General features: G+C 45.5%; 1 protein-coding gene across 1 annotated transcript in view; it reads left to right on the forward strand.

The window, feature by feature from the left end:
* Positions 1-22,679, forward strand: part of Cacna2d3 (calcium voltage-gated channel auxiliary subunit alpha2delta 3) — an 842,461-nt gene that overhangs the window by 593,901 nt on the left and 225,881 nt on the right. The window contains 1 exon segment of the mRNA XM_038350066.1: positions 12,052-12,069. Coding sequence (XP_038205994.1) covers positions 12,052-12,069 — 18 coding nt within the window.

Consider the following 22,679-nt stretch of genomic DNA (forward strand, 5'->3'; position numbering starts at 1 on the left):
ATTTGGTCTGGTAATGTAATACCTGAGCTAAAAAAAGGGCAAAAAAATATTTGGAATAGAGACCATTTTCCCCTTTAGTCTTTCCAGCAGAGGTTGATGTAAGTATTAAGAATCAGGATGGAAATTGAGTAATGTTAAAATAAAATAGTTAGCCATAGCTGTGCGCTTATTTAATCCTGTTTCTGTTTTCTCTTCCCCCTATCTGTTCCACTGCTTGCATTTTCTCCTTCTTCCTTCATCGCTACTGCAGGACAAGGGCTGATGTGAAACTGTGAGACCAAAAAATGCCGGTTCAAGTAGGGACTCTAGAATGAGCAACAGGGTACCAACCGCATGAATCTGGAGAGGAGATCTGGGATGGAGCGAGTAGACCACTTCCAGAGATGCTCCTTCTATCTCTGACTTAGCCAGCATCACATTAAGTCAGGAATACCTTCCAGGCATTAGGGTGATGAAATACCCTGTGTATTTGAAAGGAAATTACATGCATAGTATGGGAATCTTTTAAGGAAATCACCCTTACGTTTATTTGAGGCTGAACAGTTAGTGAAAATATTTGGATTTGTAAGTGATTTGCACTTTGATTTTCCAGCCACCCAAATCCAAATAATCACACAAAAATTGTATTAATTATAACACTGTTTGGCCAATGGCTTAGGCATAATTCCTAGCTACCTCTTATATCTTAAATTAACCAATTTCTATTACTCTGTGTATCACCACAAGGCTGTGGCCAACTGGTAAGGATCTGGTGTCTTTCTCCTTCGTGAGCTACATGGCATCTGCCTGACTCTGCCTTCTTTCTCCCTGCATTCATTTAGTTTTCCCACTTACCAATACTCTGCCCTGACACAGGCCAAAGCAGCTTCTTTATTAACCAATGGTAGTAAAACATATTCACAGTGTACAGAGGGGAACCCTACATCCTGAATGATCCACTCTGTGTGTTCAAGAAAAATCTAGTCACAGTTTGCTATGGTCTGTACCTAGAGATGGCCAACTGTAAGCTTCCAGTGATGAAAACACAGCTTTCTCAGCACCTGCCAAGTGGAGGGTGCGGGGCTCACTGACCCCGCAGTTCTAGATTTTTCCTGGTGTATGCCTGCCTGCCCAGTATGGGTTTTTCCTTCAGTCCTGTTTGGTACTCTCTCTCTCTCCCTAGCTGTTCATATTTTCAGACTCTAGTTTGGAGGAAAAGGGGATCCCAAGAGGACAGAAGGAGCTATTTTCCTATAGAATGCTGGATAAGATGAGGTTAGATCACATTTTTATCTGAATCAAGAGCCTGAGAGAAATGCCAGGATAACCCCAGGGAAGTCTGGTCCCTGTCCACTGGATGCTGGCTCAGGAATGGAGACAATGTCATTGAAAGGAGCTGGATGCTGAGCACAGAGAAGGATGTCCTCTGTCAGAGTCACTCTCTAACTGATGTCCGTTCAAGTGCTATTGCTTCGTTAACTGCTCCCATCTGATAATGAAGTGGTGGTCTCTGGTGCCATGGATACCAAACCTGGAAATTTATCTGACACAATGCCTCAGTGGTTGTGACCTCTCATACTGTGGGTTGGCATCTTGAGATGTTTGGATGCTACAATATCAAGGTAGCAACTATTGTGGGCTATTAGCCTTTGTAGAGACTGAATAGGTATTATCCCATGGAGTCCCATGTGAGGCCCACAAATAGTGTCATTACTGTAGTCTTACATATGTGAGATCTGAGTGTAGAGGTGATTTTATTTCCCAGGTCCTCATGGCTAGCAAGTGGTAGAGGTAGTTGTTTGGTAACTTGGTATGTCAAATTCTAAGGCAGTCTTCCCTCCTTGCTCTGTCCCTCTCCTTTTCTTCCCTCCCTCTCTTTCTCCTACCTTCCTCTTTTTCTTTCTCTTTTCTTCCCCTTCTCCCTCTTCTCCTTTTCCCCCTCCTCTTTCATTTATCCTCCCTTCCTCTTTTCTTCCCTTTCTCTCTCCCTCCCTTCCTTCTTTCCTGAAATCTCTTGTCTATCTTCCTTTTTCCTTACCGTCCTCCTTCATCTATTTTTTTTTTGGGGGGGGGGAGGGTTCTGGTCTGTTTTCTATTTTCTCATTCCTTTCCAGTCTCTGCCCTTTAATGACTATACCAAATTCTTGGCCAGGCACATGTCTACCCCCTTAGAGCTACACTCAGGAACAGGATGGCCCTGGACTGAATTCTTATGTGGAGAACTAATAAGTTCTCCAAGCTGATGAAGGAACAAGAGACTTGAAGAATACACTGCGTGCTTGACATTTTGAAGCAAGCTGGTGGCATAGAAAGAAACTTGGGTAGGTATGGAGACACTCTTCAGAACAGGAGCCATCACAGATTAGCTATAAATGGTGACGGTGAGTGTGGTTCAATGAGGGATTCTGAGAATTGCCATGGGGTGAGGGAGCAGCAGCCAGTCAGGGAAAGGGGCCACATGGTGATTCGGTGTAACCGCAAAAGCCTGGACAAAGCCGACAGGTATCAAGCTTATACTTTTAGATCATTCTGGATGCAAAGTAAAGAATTAAGGGGACCAGTATTTGGGGAGGTCAGATAAGCAGCAATGGTGAGCTGGCAGACGGTGGCAGAATTGGATGCAGGTGGGCAGAACAAACAGTGCCAAATCTCAGCTCCATATGGAGCTCCCCATCCTTGGTGCTGGTTAGAAGGCCAAAGCAATCCACAGACCTTCCTGGGATGTGTAGAGCAGCTCGGTGCTTTATCCACATTGCCTGATGCAGAGGGAGGGATGAGTGTAAATGCAAGCATCCACACGGGAGAAACGCACACACTGAACCTTTGCAGCAGGCAGGGAGTTACCGCTCATTCATTAGACCTTAGGCCGTAGGCCAGTTGCACAAATGAAATCAGCATATGTAGACCAGGCTTTTCAAAAGACAGTTGGCGAGAAAATGCTTTGCTTCCCGCTCCATCTTTACATATTGCCTAGTGACATGTGTTGTTTTGATCAATAGATCTTTACTGGGGCTTTGCTTTTGAAAAAGGAGACTACTCAGCTCTGGAATTTCATTGAGCTAGAGCGATGGATGTCGTTGGAGCCTCCCCCAAGGGCTCTGTGTGAAACTCGGAGGTAGAGATGCAGTAGAGGAGAAGCCCTGGAAGAGAAGCACGGTGACCTCAGGACAGAAAGTCTCATGCACAAGCAGCTCATTTATCATCGCATCAGGACTTAGCCTTAATGGGCGCCTCCCTGTCTCACCTCTTACTCCTCCATTCAGATTCTGCTTCAGTGCACAGACCTCCGGCAGGTGGACAGTCTCCAAAGTCCAGAACTCCTCTACCAAGATTTGTCTCTCAGGGGCTAAAGCCATCCCTGAACTGAAGCATCGTCTACCCAGCTGCCTACCCTCCTGCTCCTCCTGCAAGCTCAAGGGATCCTAAATTATGTCAGTGTTAGAGAAAACCAAGCTCCAGGACCTGGTGGTGGCACACACCTTAAGTCCAGCACTCAGGAGGCAGAGGCAGGTGGATCTCTGTGCGTTTGAGGTCAGCCTGATCTAAATAGTGAGTTCCAGAACAGGTAGCACTACATAGGGAAACCTTGTCTCAAAAGAAAATGTAAAAACCCTAAACTTGAGGTATTTTCCCTCAACTATGGCTTTTTTATCTCATAGTCACCAACTTTCCAATTAGCAATAATGCCATTTTTTTAAAAAAAAATAAATTGTTGTGGGATAACCTTTCTGTACATTGTAAATATAAGTTGCTCTGACTGGTTGATAATAAAAGCTGCTTTTGCCCATAGCAAAGCAGAACATAGAAAGCCAAACTAAATACAGGGAGAAAGAAGGGCAGAGTTGAGGGGACATGAGCCAGCTGTCTAATAAATGCCAGCAGACCAGTAAAAGCTATGGCAACGTGGCAATACATAGATTAAAGAATAGGTTAATTTGAATGTAAGAGCTAGTTAGTAGTAAGCCTGAACTATAGGCCAAGCAGTTTGTAATTAATATTAAGTCACTGAGTGATTATTTAGAATCAGCTATGGAATGGGGCGGGACACAGAAACCTCTGCTTACAAGTATCTATTCCAAAAGCTTCAGGGGCATTCCTAACATCCTTCCTTTCATATTAATGTCCATCCCATCTTCTTTTTTAACTTTCCTTTTATTTATTCTTTGTGTCTTTCACATCATGTTCCCCAATCCCATTCATTTCCCTGCCCCTACGTATCTGCCCTCACAACCTCCCCCAAAATAAAATAAAATTTAAGAGAAAAAAATAGAAAAGGGAAAGTCTCGTCATGGAAGCTGCAGTGTGACACAGTGAGTCACACAGTTAACCCCTTTGTCTATATATCTTTCCTTGCAAGCATTCATTGCAAAGCAGAGTCATTGGTCTGGTTCGAGGCCTCTGGTTTCTGCTACACTATGGATGCTGGGCCCTCACTGGAATATCCTGTTGTTGCCCCGTATCTTGGGGGTCCTGCAGTTTTGGGTCTTCAGGACCTGCCCCTTCACGTACTCCCACAGGTCATAGGTGGGATGGATGTTGGGTGGGGCCAACTCATTATCCTGGTTCTGGGCCTGGGTAGGTAGTTGCAGGGTTGGTCAGCCCTCCAGCTCTCCCTTGTCCTCAGCACCAGGTGAGCTCTTCTGCTTTGTCCTTGCTAGCTCACTGCTAGGAGCAATGAGCAAGGGGCTGACAGGTTTTTCTGCTTTCATGCCCTCAGGGTCGGTTCTTCCACACACCATCAGGGCCAGATCTACTGTGTTGCCCATATGAGGTGCAGGGGCCACTCTCCTGCTCTTACGACCTCAGGGCCAGCTTTCTCACCATCCCAGGCACTGATGGGGGAGCATCTCTCCCCCATCCACACCTCCATATGGCGGATGAGGGACAGGGCCAGATCTCCCATGCTCACATTCAGTTTACTGGAATCCCTGTCAATAGGATCAGCTCTGCTGTTCTTCCCAGGCAGGGTACACGGCCCACACTTTCCCGAATGCTGCAGCTGATTAAGGGGGAAAAAATCATGTGGCCACACTGCAGACAAGGGGTGTGTGGCCGTCTGTCTCACTCTCATACCCTTAGGGCCTGCTTGGTGGCACCTCTGCCAACAGGGTCAAGTACACTGTGATACTCAGGTGTGGAGCAAGGCCCACTTTTGTGCATGGTAAGGGGGAACGTTTGGCTTCCTTGTCTGCCACAGGTGGGCAAGGAGTAAGTGGAGACCTCTTTGCCCTGCCCACACCACCACATGACAGATGAGTCGAGGGGACAGTTCCCCCAGGCTCCCAACTTCAGGGCTGGCTTACCCACACTTCCGCCAACAAAGTCAGCCCAGGCAAGGTGCAGGACCTGCTTCCCCAAGGTCTTCAGCTAGTGAGGGGCAGGAGCAGGTCCCCCGCTCTTATGACCTCAGAGTCAGCTCTCCTACCTGCCTTGGGCATGGAGGCGTGAGAGGCATCTCTTCTAGGCCCATGCCGCCTTATGGTAGATGAGGGGAGGGGTTGCATCGCTCATGCTCATGTTCTCTGGGAGGCTCATCCACGCCCTCCTGTAAACAGCATCAGCTCTGCAAACACCGTATCCTCTTGTTTCCTATCTCACAGACCACTGCCTTCCTCTCCCATCAGGGCGTCCCGGTTCAGCTTCTCCCAGTTCCTATCTCCATCCGTCAGAACCTGCCTGTCTTAGGGTTTTGTTATTGTGCTAAGCACTATGGTCAAATGCAACATGGGAGAAAGGGTTTGTTTGAGCTCGTGTTTTAAGGTAACAGTCCATCATTTAGGGAGGTAAGGGCAGAAGCTCAAAGCAGGAAACTGGAAGGAGGAACTGAAGAGAGGCCATGAAAGAGTGCCACTCACTGGGTTGCTCAGCACGGCGTAGTCAGCCTACTTTCTTACATGACTCAGGACCCCCTGTCAAGAGGTGGTGCCGCCTCTGTGGGCTGGCTCTATCAACAGCAACCGATAACCAAGGAAATGCCCTATAGACTTGCCAACAAGCAATCTGGATAAAGGCATAGTCTAAACTGAGGTTCCTCTTCCCGGATGACTCTAGCTTGTGTCAAGCTGACAAAACACCGGCCAGCAGACTGCCTTTGCTGCCCTTTGTCTATGTGGTCTTGTTTCATCCTTTGACGGGAATTAGAATACAGATTGTCTAATAAGATGATGTGAGTTCTTAGTGAACAGAAGCGAGGTGCTTGGCTAGCATGCCACAGCTGTAATAACCAGACCATGATTGCTCTTCACTGGATCCTATCATAAGTGCCCGTCCTCGAGAAAGCCTCTAGCTATCACATCTGCCTTTGTGAGAACAGGATGGGACGAGCCCTTTTAAAGGCACCAGCTTTAAAGGGCACAATTCAGTCTTTTAGAAGACGCGTTAAGGTGACCTCATTAGCCACAGCTGAATTCACGTAACCACAGCGGTCTATACTAGGGTCACAAAGTCTGGCTTAAAATTGGAATTCTGTTGTTAAAATTGAAAGACAGAATGGTGATGTGGATAATGTCGAGTGTTAAATGGTGAAAGGACGGCGTGTGAGAGGTTAAAAGGGGACACATGATTGGCAGTTTGTCACTTCCTAGAGAAATGAGGACAAGCATATGTCCTAGATATGGAACCAAAAGCTGACCTAAGTAAGCATGCTCTAGATTCCAACTTGGAGAACTCAAGAGTTTATGGAGTTACTTACAAGATCGCAGGTAACACAGAGGCAGCCCTAGCCAGAGTGAAGACTCCTAAGAGCTGTGCCCTTTAGTACTCTGTTTGACCGCCAGGCAGCTTGACAGTTCAGAGAAATGCCTGCTCCCCTCAGCAGCTCTGTACAACTTCCATAACTTTGGAGAGGAGACTTGAGGATCTTGTCAATTTCGTGAAGCTCCTAAGACTTTTGAGTTGTTTCCCAGGCCCTCATGATCCTTATCTCCTTCCTCCTGGTAGAAATCTTCAGTCTGAAGGAAAATGTCACATGACACCTGGAGACTTATGCATTCACCAGGCTCAGGAGGTAGAGGCTAAGGAAGGGTTCTAGGATCAGGGAAGAGGGACATGCGTATCTCTGGCAGTAAAAGGGACATGCGTGTCTCTGGCAGTAAAAGGGACATGTGTGTCTGAGGCAGTAGAAGGGGCATGTGTGTCTCTGGCAGTAGAAGGGGCATGTGTGTCTCTGGCAGTAGAAGGGACATGCGTGTCTCTGGCAGTAGAAGGGACATGCGTGTCTCTGGCAGTAGAAGGGACATGTGTGTCTCTGGCAGTAGAAGGGACATGTGTGTCTCTGGCAGTGGAAGGTATGTACTAGCCATCATGCTACACCAAATACACAATGATGTGTGAAAGAATCTGGTGGACTTCATCTAGACTCTTCCATAGGAGGTGGGGCCATGTCTTCACAGGGCAGATGTTCATGTGGCATGGTGTACGGGACCCCAAAGTCTTCAAGCGATTGGGTTGGTGATCGGTCTGTTTAATCTTCATGCGAAGCTGCTGTGAGCCTGGCTGCTGTATCAAAGGCTGGGAGACAGAGAGACTGGGCTCTGAAGTTAACCCTTTCTTGGCTGGGTGACTGTCCTGCTTAACTTCAGTTATCAACGAGGTACAGCTTCGAGTCATCTGAGAAGGGAGTCTTGTTTGAGGGGTTTCTCATATCAGATTGGCCTGTGGGGATGTCTGTAGGGATTTTCTTGCTTGTTAATTGACAAAGGATAGGAGAGTTAAGTCCACCATGGGTGGTGCCATTCCCCGGGCAGGCAGTCCTTGGCTGACTGAGAGAACTAGCTAAACTGGACCCTGAGTGAGTCGGCCGGTGACATTTGCCCTTAGCTTCTGCTTCGAGTTTCTGCTTGGGTTCTTTTCCTGGCTTCTGTCAGTGATGGGCTCTAACCTGTAAGGTGAAATAAGCCATCCCCTCCTTTAAGTTGCTTTTTGTTAGGACATTTTATCAGAGCAACAGAGTAGACACCAGACCAGCGACGTTGGGGAGGTGCTTGATTATTCTAAAAACCGTATTGTTCCCGATCTGTGAATGGAAGCAGATAGTAATACCTGACCCACATGAAGAGGAAAGGAGATTTTAGCCAAGCACCTGGTCCCTGGAGAATGTCACTTATTTACTGTCACGTCCTCTTCCTCATCTTCGTCTCCTTCATTCTCTCCTGATAGGCACAGTCTGAGTCTTTATGTGTTCCAGTGTCCTTTCTGCACTCAAAGTCCCCTGGTTATGTGTGGAGGCCCTCGGGAAGCCGTGCTCAGTAAGGTGGCTTTGTGGAAAGAAATCCTCCAGAGAGTGGAAAGAGATTCAAGTCTTCCCAGGGCCCTATGAGAAAAAAATACTTCCAGATTTGTCTTATGCATCTCTGCAGGCAGGAAGACAATGACACATGCGCAGAAGTGTGTACATGCCCGACAAGCATCTAGGAGCTTTCTGTCTGTGCTAGAAGAAAATAGTTTTCTTCTCTTGAAAGGCATCAGCTTGGGTCATTAACATACAGTGGTGGGAAGTGAAGATCATAGGCAGCTTAGATTTTCTTAACCCTGGGCATATGTAGTGACGAGGCTTCTGACTTTACAAGGAGTCACAGAGGCAAGGATGCCAAATGTATACACAGGCTAGGTTGCATTTCAACTCCCTGAAGGGGATCGCACAAGGGAGAGAGGTGTAACACAGACAATTATTAATTGCTCATAACTAAACAGAAAAAATAAAATTAGACCTTAAGAAGTCATCATAAAAGAGGAACCCACAGAGACAGCTGACCTGAGCTCATGTGAGCTCATGGACTCTGGACCGACAGTTAGGGAGCTTGCATGGGACCAACCTAAGCCTTCTGCTTGTGACAGTTGTGTAGCTTGGTCTGCTTGTAAGACTCCCAACAATGGGAGCAAGACCGCTCCCTGGTGCTTAGCTGGCTTTTGGGAACCTGTTCCCCATGCTGGATTAATTTACCTAGTCTTGATGCCTGGGGAGGAGCTCAGTCCTATCTCAACTTGATTTGTCATAATTTGTTCAAGCCCATGGGAGGCCTGCCCTTTTCTGTAGGAAGACTAAGAAGGAGTGGTTGGGGAATGGCATAGAAGTGGGGGAGAGGGTGGGAATGGGAGGAGAGAAGGGAGGGGAAAACTGTGGTCAGTATATAAAAATAAGTGGAAAATGTTAATTAAATAAAATTTACAAAGACGAAGGTGTCATGTGTAGGACCATTTCCCTGACCTTAGGCAATAGTGTGGGTTGCTACTGCAGGACGATATGCTTTCCAGTGGACCTCAGACATGGGAGCCTTCTCCACAATGCCGACAGACAGCTGCTAACTAGGCCATCCGTTGTTCTTGAGTTAAACCTACTTGCCAGCCAAGATTGAGCCCATCCTCCAACCATCTTCTGCCCACTCCCATTTTCTTTAATCTGTGAACCCAGTAACCAAATAGCATTGACCTTGGATGTCCAGTAAGAAACAAAGGTAGTGCCAGGCGGTGGTGGCGCATGCCTTTAATGGCAGCACTCGGGAGGCAGAGGCAGGCGGATCTCTGTGAGCTCGAGGCCAGCCTGGTCTACAGAGTGAGTTCCAGGACAGGCTCCAAAGCTACACAGAGAAGCCCTGTCCTGAAAAACAAGCAAAAACTAAGGTAGACGCCATGTTCCCCTGCTTGGGCTCCCAGTTCTGGGCACGTTACTCATGAACACGGGCTGACTGATGGGTGAGGATGCCCACTCCCACTCGGAGCATCTGTGGCTACAGATGAGTTGATCTAAATCCGTCCTGTTCTATTCTAAAGCTCCTTTGTGGGGGTCGACCTGCTTAGGGCATGAGAAGCTGTAATTTCTGCTAGCCGATGCATCTCTCCAATGGGAAAGCTGCTCTTTGCTCTCATGAGGTATTTCTTGAGGAAATCCCGTGTTTTGTGCGGAGTTTGAGGCTAGCGTTAAGCTGAGGATATCGCCACAAAGGCCTAGTCTCTCATTTTCCTTCCCAACATTTCTTTTCATATGCTTAAGTGGGTGGCTCTTTTGGGGTTTTGGTTCCTGTCTAACCCAAATGAAACTCCCTGAAGGAAGGAAGAGCAGCTCCTGTCAGTGGCCACACAACGCTGAAGTCTCTGAGACACTGCACTTGTTATTTTCCCTCAGGCCTCTACATTTCATGGCAAATCACAAACGATTTTTCACCCTGCCGTGTTTGTATCCCAGATTTCTTCGCCATTGCATAAGATATGCTTGATCTTATTTTATTTTGTGCGGGCATAAGGGATGGGTAAGCGGGCCATGGCGCATGTCTATAAGTAAGATGGCAACGACTGGAAGTAGTTTTTAGCCTTCTGCCAGTGGGTCCTGGGGATCAACTTGTCACCAGTCTTGGCAGCTGGCACTTCACCTGCTGAGCCATCTGGCTAGGCCCTCTGGATACACCCTTTTCCCTGGGCACTTGTGAGCTTCCTTTTCTGGTAGCTGTAGTCCTACCGAGAAGGAAGGAATCACAATCACACGTGTTTACTCTTCTCTTAAACGGGGACACTAATTTGAGGCAAGAGTTGGAAATGGAGCAGCGAGGGTTTCCTCAGGTGCTTTCCGTCAATGTTCTCATTTGCACTGGGCAGATATGTCTCAAATCCAAGCATTTGGTTTTATCCTTTCTACCTTTGTCTGACCTCCATCTAAAGATGGAGCAGCTAGGGCCTGGGAGTCAGGAGACTTTGATGGGAATCCTGATCTCAATGTACACAGAGGACAGTCTCCTTCTGAAGGCATTAAGAAGCAGAAAGGTAGAACGCTAGGTAGGGACGTCAGCTGGTGAGCCTCACTGCATCTTTTACAACATCTGGATTTAGTCTAGAGAGATGGTACGATTCAAAAGTCGTAAGGGTCTTTATTCATTGCGGGTTGAGAGAGTGCAGCCCGCAGCTCCAGTTCATGAACCATGGGTCTTTTCCAGTCACCACTTTATTTTTGCCTGGAAATTGGAGGTACTTGGCCTTAGCTCGCTGAGATTTAATGGGATGACGTAGATAAAGGACTTAACTGTAGTGCCTGGTGGCAATTTCACACTCAAAACCTGTTAGCCTCCGTGCTGAAAGCTCGAATCTTCCTAGTGATGTAATTCCTAGATAGAGGATTGGTTACAGGGATAATGTACATCCTATCCCAGGTGTGGAGCATCCTTTTCAAAGCACCGCACATGAAACGCCAGTCACAGTGTAGTGACACGAAGCCAGAGTTCTGACATGGTAGACAGGTACAGCTCAGACATTTGTTCATCTTTTTCGGCATACCTATTAACTTCAGTTCTTCACTTACACCACTGGCACAGCTGTTGTGTCTTATTTGATGGGTCGACGGGCGATTTTTCATTGTTTTGCACACGTAGATTTTATTTTACATGTAAAAATTTGTTTTATGCTTTTGTAACCACCAATAAAGGACATAGTCAATATACTGCAAAGCAAGGAAAATTGCCTTGAGAAAGAAAATTCATTTGACAATCCAACCCTTTGGATAGCAGGAGGTCTCTGTTTGGTTCTGTTGAGCTATGGGCTGGGTATGTCCCTGTTGGGGCTTCTCATGTGTTATCCTCTGCACTGGGGTTATCCTGCAGTTTAGAGTTTCCCATCATGCCTAGCCTATACCCACTTGAGGGCACCAGTTCGTCCTTGTTTTCTACTCCTTGAAGCTGTTACGTTACCTCCCCAAAGCCCTTCCCCTGGTGAAAACTCCCAGCCTGTGGGGCCAGTAGCCTGTGTGGGGAAGTAGTTGGACATGGCGCTGTGTCCTTGACTATCTTGGACAGAAGCTCTTAGGGCCCAGCTTCTCAGGAGGCCACCACACTGCTTTGGTTGTGGACATGCACAGAACACGCATGCTGCAAAGCTCCCCGAGTGTCCGTCAGTGCCACAGCGGGCAGTACGCTGATCGCTCAGTGCGAGGTCATGCACCTGGAAAGTAACTGAAGATTGATTTTATTTCCTTCGTTTCCCTCCTTGCTTTGGTTTTTGCAGTTGCCAGTGGCAACACAATGATGTTGTACAGTTTCCTTCATATATAACACTTTGTTTTCTTTCTGTTTGTCTTTCTCCCTGTGTTTTCAGCTCCCTCAGGCTCAAAAGGTAATCTCTTTTCTGTCCCATCGAGTCATTCCCACAACTCGCCGCCGTGCATGTCCGTGGTGCTGCGCATTGACTCTGTTCATGGCCAGTGAAAGGGTCCCCTCCTATGACTTCACCAGTCACAGCTGGGCAGGATAAGAGTGCCTCAGCCAGTGTTCATCCCCCACCCCCACCACATTAGTCCCGCTGAAGAACCCTCATGGCCAGGGCTTAAAGAGGGAATCCATACGGAAGATTTTCTTTTAAAAAAAAAATCATCAAATAATGTAGGTCAAGAGTAAGTTGGGTTCAAAGACAGCCTCCCAGGCTTCCCTGGGATAGTCTTGCTAGGAGAGAGATAATGCCAATTCATCTGTGAGCCTAGTGACCAAGTTTAAATTCTGGACCACTGACTGTACTCTGAAATATCAGTGGGTTTCATTAATTACAGAATTAGTTCCTGGGCTGGAGAAATCGCTCAGAGGTTAAAAGTACCAGTTGCTCTTCAGAGGACCCAGTTTCAATTCCCAGAACCTACATGGGGACAAATAGCCATCTGTAACTCCAGTTCTAGGAGATATGATGCCCTCTTCTGGCTCCCTCTGGAACTGCATGCATTTGGCACACAAGCCATTGATGTAGGCAAAACACCCATATACATAACATGAAAATAATAAATAAAAGCTCAAAAGTAGTTCCTTTTCTTGTCTATGGTCCATAATATCCAGAGAGCATCAGATCAGAGTCCAAGCCAACAGCTAGACCCTTTCACTGGTCTTCATTGTGAATATGAGACGATCTCCATCCACCATCTAGACTGTCCTCTGTCCAGAAAGACTCCATGTGGTTTCAGTGATTTCTTTGTCTTGTTCCCTTGGCATGCTGTTGTATCCTAAGGACAGTTATGGTATTTGAAAAAAAAAAGTCACGCCATGCCTGCTGCATTATTTTCATGTATTTCATAAATGTAATCTAGCCTTCCGGAAGACACAGCAGTTTCTGGAGACCAGATGTGGGTTAGTTTTATGTCAAGAGTTAAGGTGTGGTGCCTGCATGAAACTGAGGGGACATCTTGTGATTTCCACGTCAGAGCCCGGTAACTTTGGGTCTTCCTCATGGAGATAGTACACGCTGTCATAGAAAAGACTGTCTGTTCAGACCATATGGACGGCTGGAGGTCTAGAAGTCATACACAATTGCGCAGATATATTTGAGATACTTAAACAAGGCGAGGCAGGCTAGTGTGTGACTTGGCTTGTGGCAATGTTTGATTACACTTCAGTGCCATCACACAAGGACTGCACACTTCATTAAACGTTGAAGTCATCCAGGATAGCAGCAGTTTCCAGAGTAAATACAGGGTCAGAATCCAGACTGTTTAGAAAGCTTGTTGTCATTGACAGGACATACTTTCTTAATTGCCCACATTTTGAAAAAAAAAATTATCTCATTTTCAAGAGACTTAACAAATTGAAAATGGACTTAATTTCCCTACTGGCATTTAGTCAGTCCCACTGGTCCATATACAAAAGCTTCCTTGTAGGCGATTCCTCAAGAGCTGGAATTGTAAAAGGCCAAACAAACCAAGGCAGACAGAGGGAAGGGAGCAGCGTTGCCAGGCTGTGGGGTCTGTGATTCTCCATGGCGCTTACTTCTTGCCTCCATTTCTCCTGGTGTCATTATTGACTCTGATCATGAGCTCTCCTAGAGGGACCTGCTTCTGTGCTCATAGAACCCGAGCCAAGGAAGCTTCCTGAGTTGCTTGTTCAATTCTTCCCCTATCTCCAGTAGATGGCAGACAGTCCAAAGGCCTTCTTTTGTAGCCCTGTCTAGCTTGCAGGGAAGAGTTCTACCTCCTAGTCCAAGTGTGTTGTCTTTTTTTCCCTGCCAAAAAGGAGAAGGCAGTTAGAGGTTTAGTATGGTGAGGTTCAAGGGGGAACACTGAGGTGCAACTTTGTTATGTGAGGAGTTGATTAGAAAAGTTAATGAACATTAACCAACAAAGAGGTAGCAGCTTGAGGGGGGCTGTGAAGGGAGCTTAGGCCCCAGCACCAGAGACAGAACAGCATGGAAGGGTCTCTGGAGAGAGGGATCAAAGTTCATGTGGCAGAAGGAAGTTTCTTCTTAAACCTTTCTTGGCATGGGACAGGTATCAGAGCAGGAGCCTACAGCCAGGTTCTCTGATTCCTGGGCAGGAGGTAGGGAAGGGGATTGGGAGCTTGGAATGTGGCCATCAGTATCTCTTTGGTGTAAACTCACTCCCCCAGGAAAGAGCCCTTGGCCTAGGGAGGTTTGCTGGTATTCACCGGCAGAGGAGAGTCTTAATAGGGTGCCTGAGTGTTTGTAACACGGGAGCTGTAAGGGCCCATGGCCTGTGCAGCAGCTGGATCCTAGCACGGCATTCTTGCAATACATACCTTAGAAACCACATGAAGAATTAAAGTCTATTTCAAATGGTTTCATAATCCTTGGGACAGTTTCTGTGGGGGAAAAAAAGGAAAGAAAAAAAGAAAAAGAAAGAGAAGAAAATGAAAAAACCTCAGCTCCGGAGAAACCCTTTGTGTATAAACCTCAGTGATCTGGGCTGCAGCGTTTAGAGGGGAGTATCCCATTAACTGGGGCATCCTCTCTGTCTAAGCTTGTGTTACCCTCCCCTTCCCATTCATTTCCCTCCCTTTCCCTAGAGTTACATCAGTGACACCTTTGGTAGAAGAAAGAGTTTCTTGTAAACCTCTGCTTCCTTCAGATGTCCTGGCATGCGGATGGACGAGTGAAGGATGCACTGGTTTTCTTCCGAGGCTCCATCCATCTATGACAGTGGGCAAGTTACCAAAGCTCTCTAGGCTCCTAGGGCTCATCACTACTTAATGAGAATATCAGACTGCTTCTCCAGTTTGGCTACACGCATGATTTCTCTATCTCTGTCTGGCACGGGGATAGCCTATGTAAGACACTTAAGACATACAGAGTTCCAGCAAGTATTCTGTGTCATCACTGACACACCAGAGCTGATCAAGGGAGCATTTATGTGCAAGGTGGTGATCTGGGACTCTGCATGTTGTTTGTGGTCCCAACGTAAACCTAACGGACAGGCAGAATTGACAGAAGAGCCCAGCAGGCCTGCAGCGCTCCCAGCCCCTCCTTAGCCACTCTGCATGTCTGGGCTCCACCTGTTCCAAATAAGGTGCCTGCAGGGGTCGTTTATTTCTTTTCTTTCTTTTTTTTTTTTTTTTTGGAAGATGTCTTTCAAATGTCGACATTACCCATTGGTCTTGCCACGGCGGACATGGTTAAAAAAGAGTTCTTTGCAAACCCAGCAGTTTGTTATGCTGTGGGTGAAGGGAAGCAGGGCAGCCGCTGTCTTTGGCCCTCTTGTCTGATGAGGTCATGAGCACAGGCATTGAACCTCATGGCATCGATGTTTGTACTGTTGCTGTTAGAAGATGCCTTGGTACCACCTACAACTGTTTTCTCTATAAGGAGTTACTTCTCTGTTAATGTACCTTTCTTAATCTCTTGACTTGTCTACAACTAAATATGTCCCACATGGGTGTCGTTCTTGTGTTTGATGTAGCAGGCATTAATGATGGTAGCTCCTAAGTTATGGTTTCAAAATTGAGGGTGTTCCAATATGCCTCTTTTAGACTATCATGGCCGTTTTTCTGAACAGGAATTGGGAATTAATTTTTTTTTTTTTTGCCTGTAACTGTTAAGCATCCCCAAGCTAATTTTTGGCTTTATAAATTTCAATTCTTGATATAGCATTGGGGTGACAACAGCTGCTGATAAGCCCAAAGAATGTTGACCATTTCTACCAAATATGTAACTCCAGGATTTTTGGAGCTATGTGCATCTCACACTGTCCGACCCATGGGTCTTTTCTCACTGGCCAAAACTGAACCTGTTTTTCCAGTGGAACTCTAGGGAAAGAGCTCCACACACGCAAGGTTTGCCTTGGAGAAGCTTCGTTTCCTTTTACATAGTTGCTTCTTCTGGAAAAGATAGATGAGAGCTTGCATTTTATAATGATCACTTTCTTAATAAAAAGCCAGAGCTGTTTCTAAGTGCCCATTCAGCTGTTGAACTGATTGCCCTTGGATTCCCTCAGGTTCTGGCTGCAGGCACTGCACAGATGTGCTCACTCGTGGTTAAGTAAATGTATGTGACCTCGAGCGCCCAGTCAGATGGACCTAAACTTGGGCATTTGTGTGGGTTACCTTGTTTAGACACTAATACCTTTGACCCTTCATTTATATAGCCTTGGAATTTGCCCTAAACTATTTCTTGGTGGTTTTCTGGGTGCTCTGTCTTGCCTGGCAGTGTTTTAGTTAATATCAGCCTGAGAAGTCAGAGAAGGCATACACATTTTTCTCCCAACCATAGTGAAAGCAAATCGCATCTCTAATCCTGTTTGGAACAGCAATTGATGCATTCAGGACTTCACAGTATGGCAAAATGATCCCAGTTTAATGGCCTGACCATGGGTTTTGTTCCCTGTTAGGAATAGCTTAACTTGCCTTCTTGAACAAACACAGCAGGGTTCAGGATCTGTTGTTCCGTGCCTGCTGTCTGTGCTGCTTAACTTGTATGAGGGACCGCATAAATTAACTTCTAAAACGGAGGTCCAGTGTGGGTCTCTCTCTCTAAATAAACTGTTTCATTAATTTCCCCACACCCCGAGGTAAATGGAACCCTGAATCCGTTTGCACTTCCTTCTGTGTATGTATATTTGGGGATGGGGGATAAATGGAAGTACTCATTTATCTGAAGGTTTTCTTACAATGTTTCAGGAGGATACATGGCAGTGTTCAATTCTCTAAAGTAAGCCTGTTTATCTTCCTCCTTCCCTCTCTCCCTCCTTTCTTTCTTCCCTTTCCTTCCCTACCCTTTCTCTCCCCCTTCCCTTCCCTATTTCCTTCCTCCCTCTTCTTTATTCTTCTATTCATCTTGTTCTTTAGGCACAAACTTGGGGGGAGGTAAGAATATGGCTGACCTCCTACCTCAGTGTAATTGGCTTTCACTGACTGGGGGACATTGCTTCTCCTTCTACACCACTTTTACAGTCTATACATTGAACTGTTGAATTAATTGCTATAGAATATAGAAAATAGAATGTACCGGCGGGCACCGGCGGAAATGTACCCGCGGGTACCGGCGGTACCGGCGGTCGGAGGGGTTAGGGAATAACCAAGATAGTCCTTTTATAATAAATCAGTTTTAATAAAAGGGGAAATAAGGGAACTTACAGAACCAAAGGTCCAGCGGAGTAGAAGGTAACGCGGGGGAGAGCAAACGGGGGTCCTCCCGGCACCCCGATGCTATTTAAGGGGTAACCTACCTCGCTGGGGCAGCCACGCCCCTGAACGCAGGGATTGGGCCAGCTGCCCCAACAATAGAAAGTTCACAAAGTTGCTCTTTGGTAGAACTGCGTGCAGGTCTGGTGAATTCCATGCCCGTTGCAGCTGCTTGCAAGCCTTGCAAATGTAGTAATGGGCGCAGTGGTGATGCAGTAACTAACTACTTACCTTTGTTCCTGCCTTCTTCCTCTGCTTTCCTTTTATGTAAAAGTTTACTGATTTTGATAACACTGTTCCTTCCAAATCATCTACTATTTTAGAGGGACAGAGCACTGAAGAGGAGGAGAGCTTCCCAAACCTCACATTCCAGTGCGTCTGGATGGCATCTCCCCTGTGGCCATGCCCTGGTCTGTGTTACAGCAGACTATTAGCACACAACACTCAGAGTCAGAGGACATGGTTTCCTACCAGGCGCAGCTGCTTATGGCTGCAGTCCGAACACCCACAGAAGGGTGGCTGCAAGTTCTAGGCCTCCCAACCTAGAGAGCTCTTCCAAAACCCCAACAAACAGGATCAAAACCAAAAACAAAATTAAAACCCACAGAAACCTGGAGCAGCCATACCTTCTCCCCCACCCCTACCCAAGGTCCTCGAGAAGTTGGGCAAGCCTCTTATCACTGAGCTCACTACAGCCCCAAGCCTCTTTTAAACATCTTTTCTTTTGAGACTGGATCTTATCTCTAGTTCAGGTTGGCCTTGATCATGGCCTAGCCAGAATTATGTTCCTGTGCTTCCACACCCAGCTGCTACTTGCATTTCTTATTGAAAGTAAATTATTCGTCAATGTTAGACACCTTATATACCATGTGTCTCCTTGTGACTTTACCCCATTTTCATATTTATGTGAGCCTCTGGGGTGTTTATGCACAACTTTAGAATCAAAATAGAAAGTGCAGGGTTTTAATAAAGATAAGCATTAAAAGGCACTTTAGCATTGTAGATTCAAATATTTTCAATGTGGGTCAAAATATTTTATACTTGCTTACAGTGATCTAATAATCTGTTTTTTCAGGTTCTAACTTAAACTTGCCCATGACTTGCAATTTTATTTAAAAAAGGAAAAGAAGAGCCAAAACATTTTTTAAAAATAGGAAAATAGGTACAAAGTCATTAAACTTCGCAAAGATGGTATAGTAAGAACATTGAAAATTAGGTTAAAAGGTTAATAGTGGCTATTTCCTGGTGGCAGAAAAACAAGGATTTATTTGTTTTACCAGTCATATATTTGTATGCTTTTAATCTTATACAATAAACACTATTTTCATGGCATACTAATTATATTCATACTAATACACTAGCTGTCTTACTTTTTGGTATGTGATGTGTGTATGTGTGTGAGATAGATAGATAGATAGATAGATAGATAGATAGATAGAGATAGGATAGATAGATAGATATAGATAGATAGATATACAGATTGATAGATTATAGATAGATTATAAATGATAGATAGATAATAGATAGTTGATAGAGAGATAGATAGGTAGATGACAGATAGATAAATAGATAGACAGACAGGTAGGTAGGTAGATGATAGATAATTGATAGATGATAGATAGATTAATGATAGTTACATAGATCGATAGATAGATGTAATATATATGTATATATATATAGAGAGAGAGAGAGACAGAGAGACAGAGACAGAGAGAGAAATAGAGAGACAGAGAGAGGACATGTAGAACATGCAGAGGCCAGAGGCAGATGCTGGTTGTCTTCTTCTTGCCCTAACTGCCTACTCTCTTGAGACAGAGTCGCTAATCAACCAAGACTGATTGACTCCCAGATCCTCCTGTCTTTGCCCACCAAACGCAAGGGTTACAGGCACATGCACGTGCTGGAGATTTGAACTCACATCTTCATGCTTGCAGAATAAGTTCTCTTACCCACCAAGGCAGCTTGCCATCCCCTGCATTGCTCATAATACATTATAATAAAACTGACAAAGTTTAACATAGTATTTGAGGAGTTTAGCTTTCTTCAGAAGAAAGGGAACAATGGGAATCCCAAGCTGAAGATACAGTGTTTCATGGTAGAGATAGCTAGACTCGGAAGGATCATGAACAGTGGTTGTCTGGTTGTCTCCTATGAGACAATTCTAGCTATAGTTTGTTAGTAATCTTTACCTCTGGTTGGAAAGAGTAACTATTTATGAAGACAGTCAGTCTAAGGCCTGGTCCCCAGGGGATGCTTAGGGGAAGACTGAGCTGAGCCTAGGATGCTTCACAATGACAGGGGTGTGATTACACTCCGCAGGTCGCTTCCCCTTCCCCCTCTCTGTTTCCCACACACCTGGTTTATGCTTCTTGGATTTGGAGAAAAGCTACTTGGCTGAGAGGTAAAAATGTTGAGTTTGCTTGGAAAACAAACTGATATTGTAATTCTTCTTTCTGCGCTACCCATGAGACAAGTGCACTCTTGCTGCAGAGGTGGCCACCCTGCCTTGTGCTTCAAGAGTCTGAGGGAGGTGCAGTTAAGGCCTGAAACATCTTTCCTTGGGTCCATGCCACAGTATCTTTCTCATTGTCAGACTAGGATAGGATGAGGTAATAACCCTCTATAGGGCTTTCTGCAGTGTATGCATTGGCCTTGCCCAGGGCCCACCTCCCCAAGGGCTCCATTAGATGTTAAGCAAATAGGTAACCTCTGCAGGACTTGTAGCATTGCAAATAACTCCAGTTACACCCTACCTTGTTCATTGTAACTTGGTTATGTTTTTGAAGATAAGCACTAGAACTTGGTAAGAATGCACCTGAAAAACCAAGAATTGATCTCGAAATCTGTAGTATCTCAAGACGTGTTGATCCCCAGCTTGGTTTTTGGAAGTTTTGGAAGTATCTAAAGAAGTCAAAGTCTAGTTTGAAGAATTCCTATTTATTTAAGAAGTGTGAATGTTTAATGCTTTATTCGCATCAAGCCTATGATGAACTATGACCCCCTAGAGGTGAAGAGAAAAGCTTCCTAAGCCACCTCTGATTCAGCAAGACAAACTGCCTTTCCCTCTGAAAGTCAAAGAGCATCTGAGTAGGCACAACGCCATTCTGCAAAGCTGTTTCATTTGACTTGTGCTTACATCCATGCAGAAATGCGACCACCCCTTTCTTCTGTATAGAAAGGAAAGCAGAGTGGGGGAGGAAAGCTAACTTTTTGACTTGGGACATGGTGGCAATGTTGCGCCATCACCAGCCAATAGGGCAAGCTTGATGGGACATCTTCAGATGACTAGGATTCTGGCTTCCTTGCTTGCAGATGCAATTCTTAGAGTTGTTCCTATTGTCTCAAGTGAAATTTGAACTCAAATAACTGGATTACTGTTTGAAGTCCCTTCTGTGCACTGGTCGACTCAGAATCACATAAAATCCCCATTGCATTGGCTGGAAAAGTGGTTTATGAATCTCAGCTTTTTGGTTGATCAAGTCATGGAAGATGTGCCATTTAAAGGATTGCCACATGGAATGCCGTAATGAGACAACTAACCTTGAAAATACATGGACGCGAATAAGGAGAATATTTCTTTGCTGCATCAGAGAGAGAATATACAAAGACCATTCTCATATGGCGGTAAATCAAGATCAGTGCCATTCGATGGTTGATTTGATGTAAACGTTCAAATATGATCTATTATTAACCTACCTTCACTAGTCCTCACAGGAGGATAATTCTTTTTATTTTGTTTCATTTTGTTTTTCGAAACAGTGTTTCTCTGTGTAGCATTGGACCCTGGCCTGACACTAGCTCTGTAGACCAGGCTGGCCCAAAACTCACAGAGATCCAGCTGCCTCTGCCTCCCAAGTGTTGGGATTACAGATTTGTGCTACCACCACCACCACATAAGAAATATGTCATATAGCCGGGCGGTGGTGGCGCACGCCTTTAATCCCAGCACTCGGGAGGCAGAGGCAGGCGGATCTCTGAGTTCGAGGCCAGCCTGGTCTACAAGAGCTAGATCCAGGACAGGCTCTAGAAACTACAGGGAAACCCTGTCTCGAAAAAAAAAAAAAGAAAAAAAAAGAAATATGTCATATTTATAATATGACATATAAACCTAATAATGCCACAGTCACTGCAGAGAAAGCACCAACTACTCACCCATTGGCATAGCCTACCCACTTCTTTTGGCATAATTTTTATATAAAATAAATCCAGTTTTCATTGACGTGATTCATCATGTTTTATTACAAGCTGAGAGTCCACCTGTCAATCAAGTCTGCTCATAGTTCAGCTGCCCAATCAGTTTCCTGGTCGTTTTATTCATTTCTCAGGCCCCTAGGGAGTGGGTCTAGGTAGCCCTGTCCCCCATGAGAAACAAAAGTGGCTATGGGTGAGCTGCAAGCCAAGGGGTTCCACTGAAATGACCCTGGGGGAAAACTGGGGCAGTTGTGCAACTCTTTAAAGCCCTGCTGTGACGTTCAAAAACAAAAGCTAGATGTTTATCCCATCCCAATTAACTCAGAGGATTTGGAGACAGCTCAACCAAGTTTCATGAGGTAGAATAATGTCAGGCAAAGATTAATGCCATGCTATGGATTTTCCTTTTCCAGAAATGACTCAAAGACTTGAACCACTTGCTGACTCGTGGGCTTTTTGCTTGGATTGCACCCACCCCTATGTGCCCAGGCCTGAAATGCATTTGGTGATTTGGAGGCTGGGTATCACTGAAACAGCTCTCCTTTCTTCCCAGCTCCCTGCCTCCATAGCAACCGTCTCCCTATTGCCCATCACCCCAACCTCCTTTAATAGGCATAAGTTATCCTTAACCACACCAGTTATTTCCTGAGCTATGGTTAGCTCTGAGACCCATCATGCTCTGTTATGAGACAAAGGAAAACTATTCTTTTTTTTTATGTGACTCAAACGGAGAGACCAAGTTCAAATTCACTGGAGCAATAAGTGAGTTGGGAAGGGACCTGCAAGTGGCTCTCCATAACCTGAAATATCACAAGGTTAGCTGCACATGACAGGGGTACTACGCCCTATGCCATGCGCCTTGTTGGTAATTCTGCTTTACATTTCAAGAACTCTTAAGGGCTCTTTCCATTTTAAGAATGATTTATGAGTTGTCTCTTTTGTTGTGTTCTAAGCTCCTGAAGGCAAAACATGACATTTTACACCCCTAACAAAAGGATTCTGGGGGTGGAATGATTTGTACTTGATCTCCAGAAACTAAGTCTGTGTCTTTTCCCTCCACTCTGCTGCCTTCTGGTTATTTTAACTTTGATTTTTTTCATATGCTGAATGGGTGAAGACAATGTTCAAGGTCCATGTGAGGGTTAG

This window comes from Arvicola amphibius, chromosome 12, assembly GCF_903992535.2.
Source record: "Arvicola amphibius chromosome 12, mArvAmp1.2, whole genome shotgun sequence".
Classification (NCBI taxonomy): Eukaryota; Metazoa; Chordata; class Mammalia; order Rodentia; family Cricetidae; genus Arvicola; species Arvicola amphibius.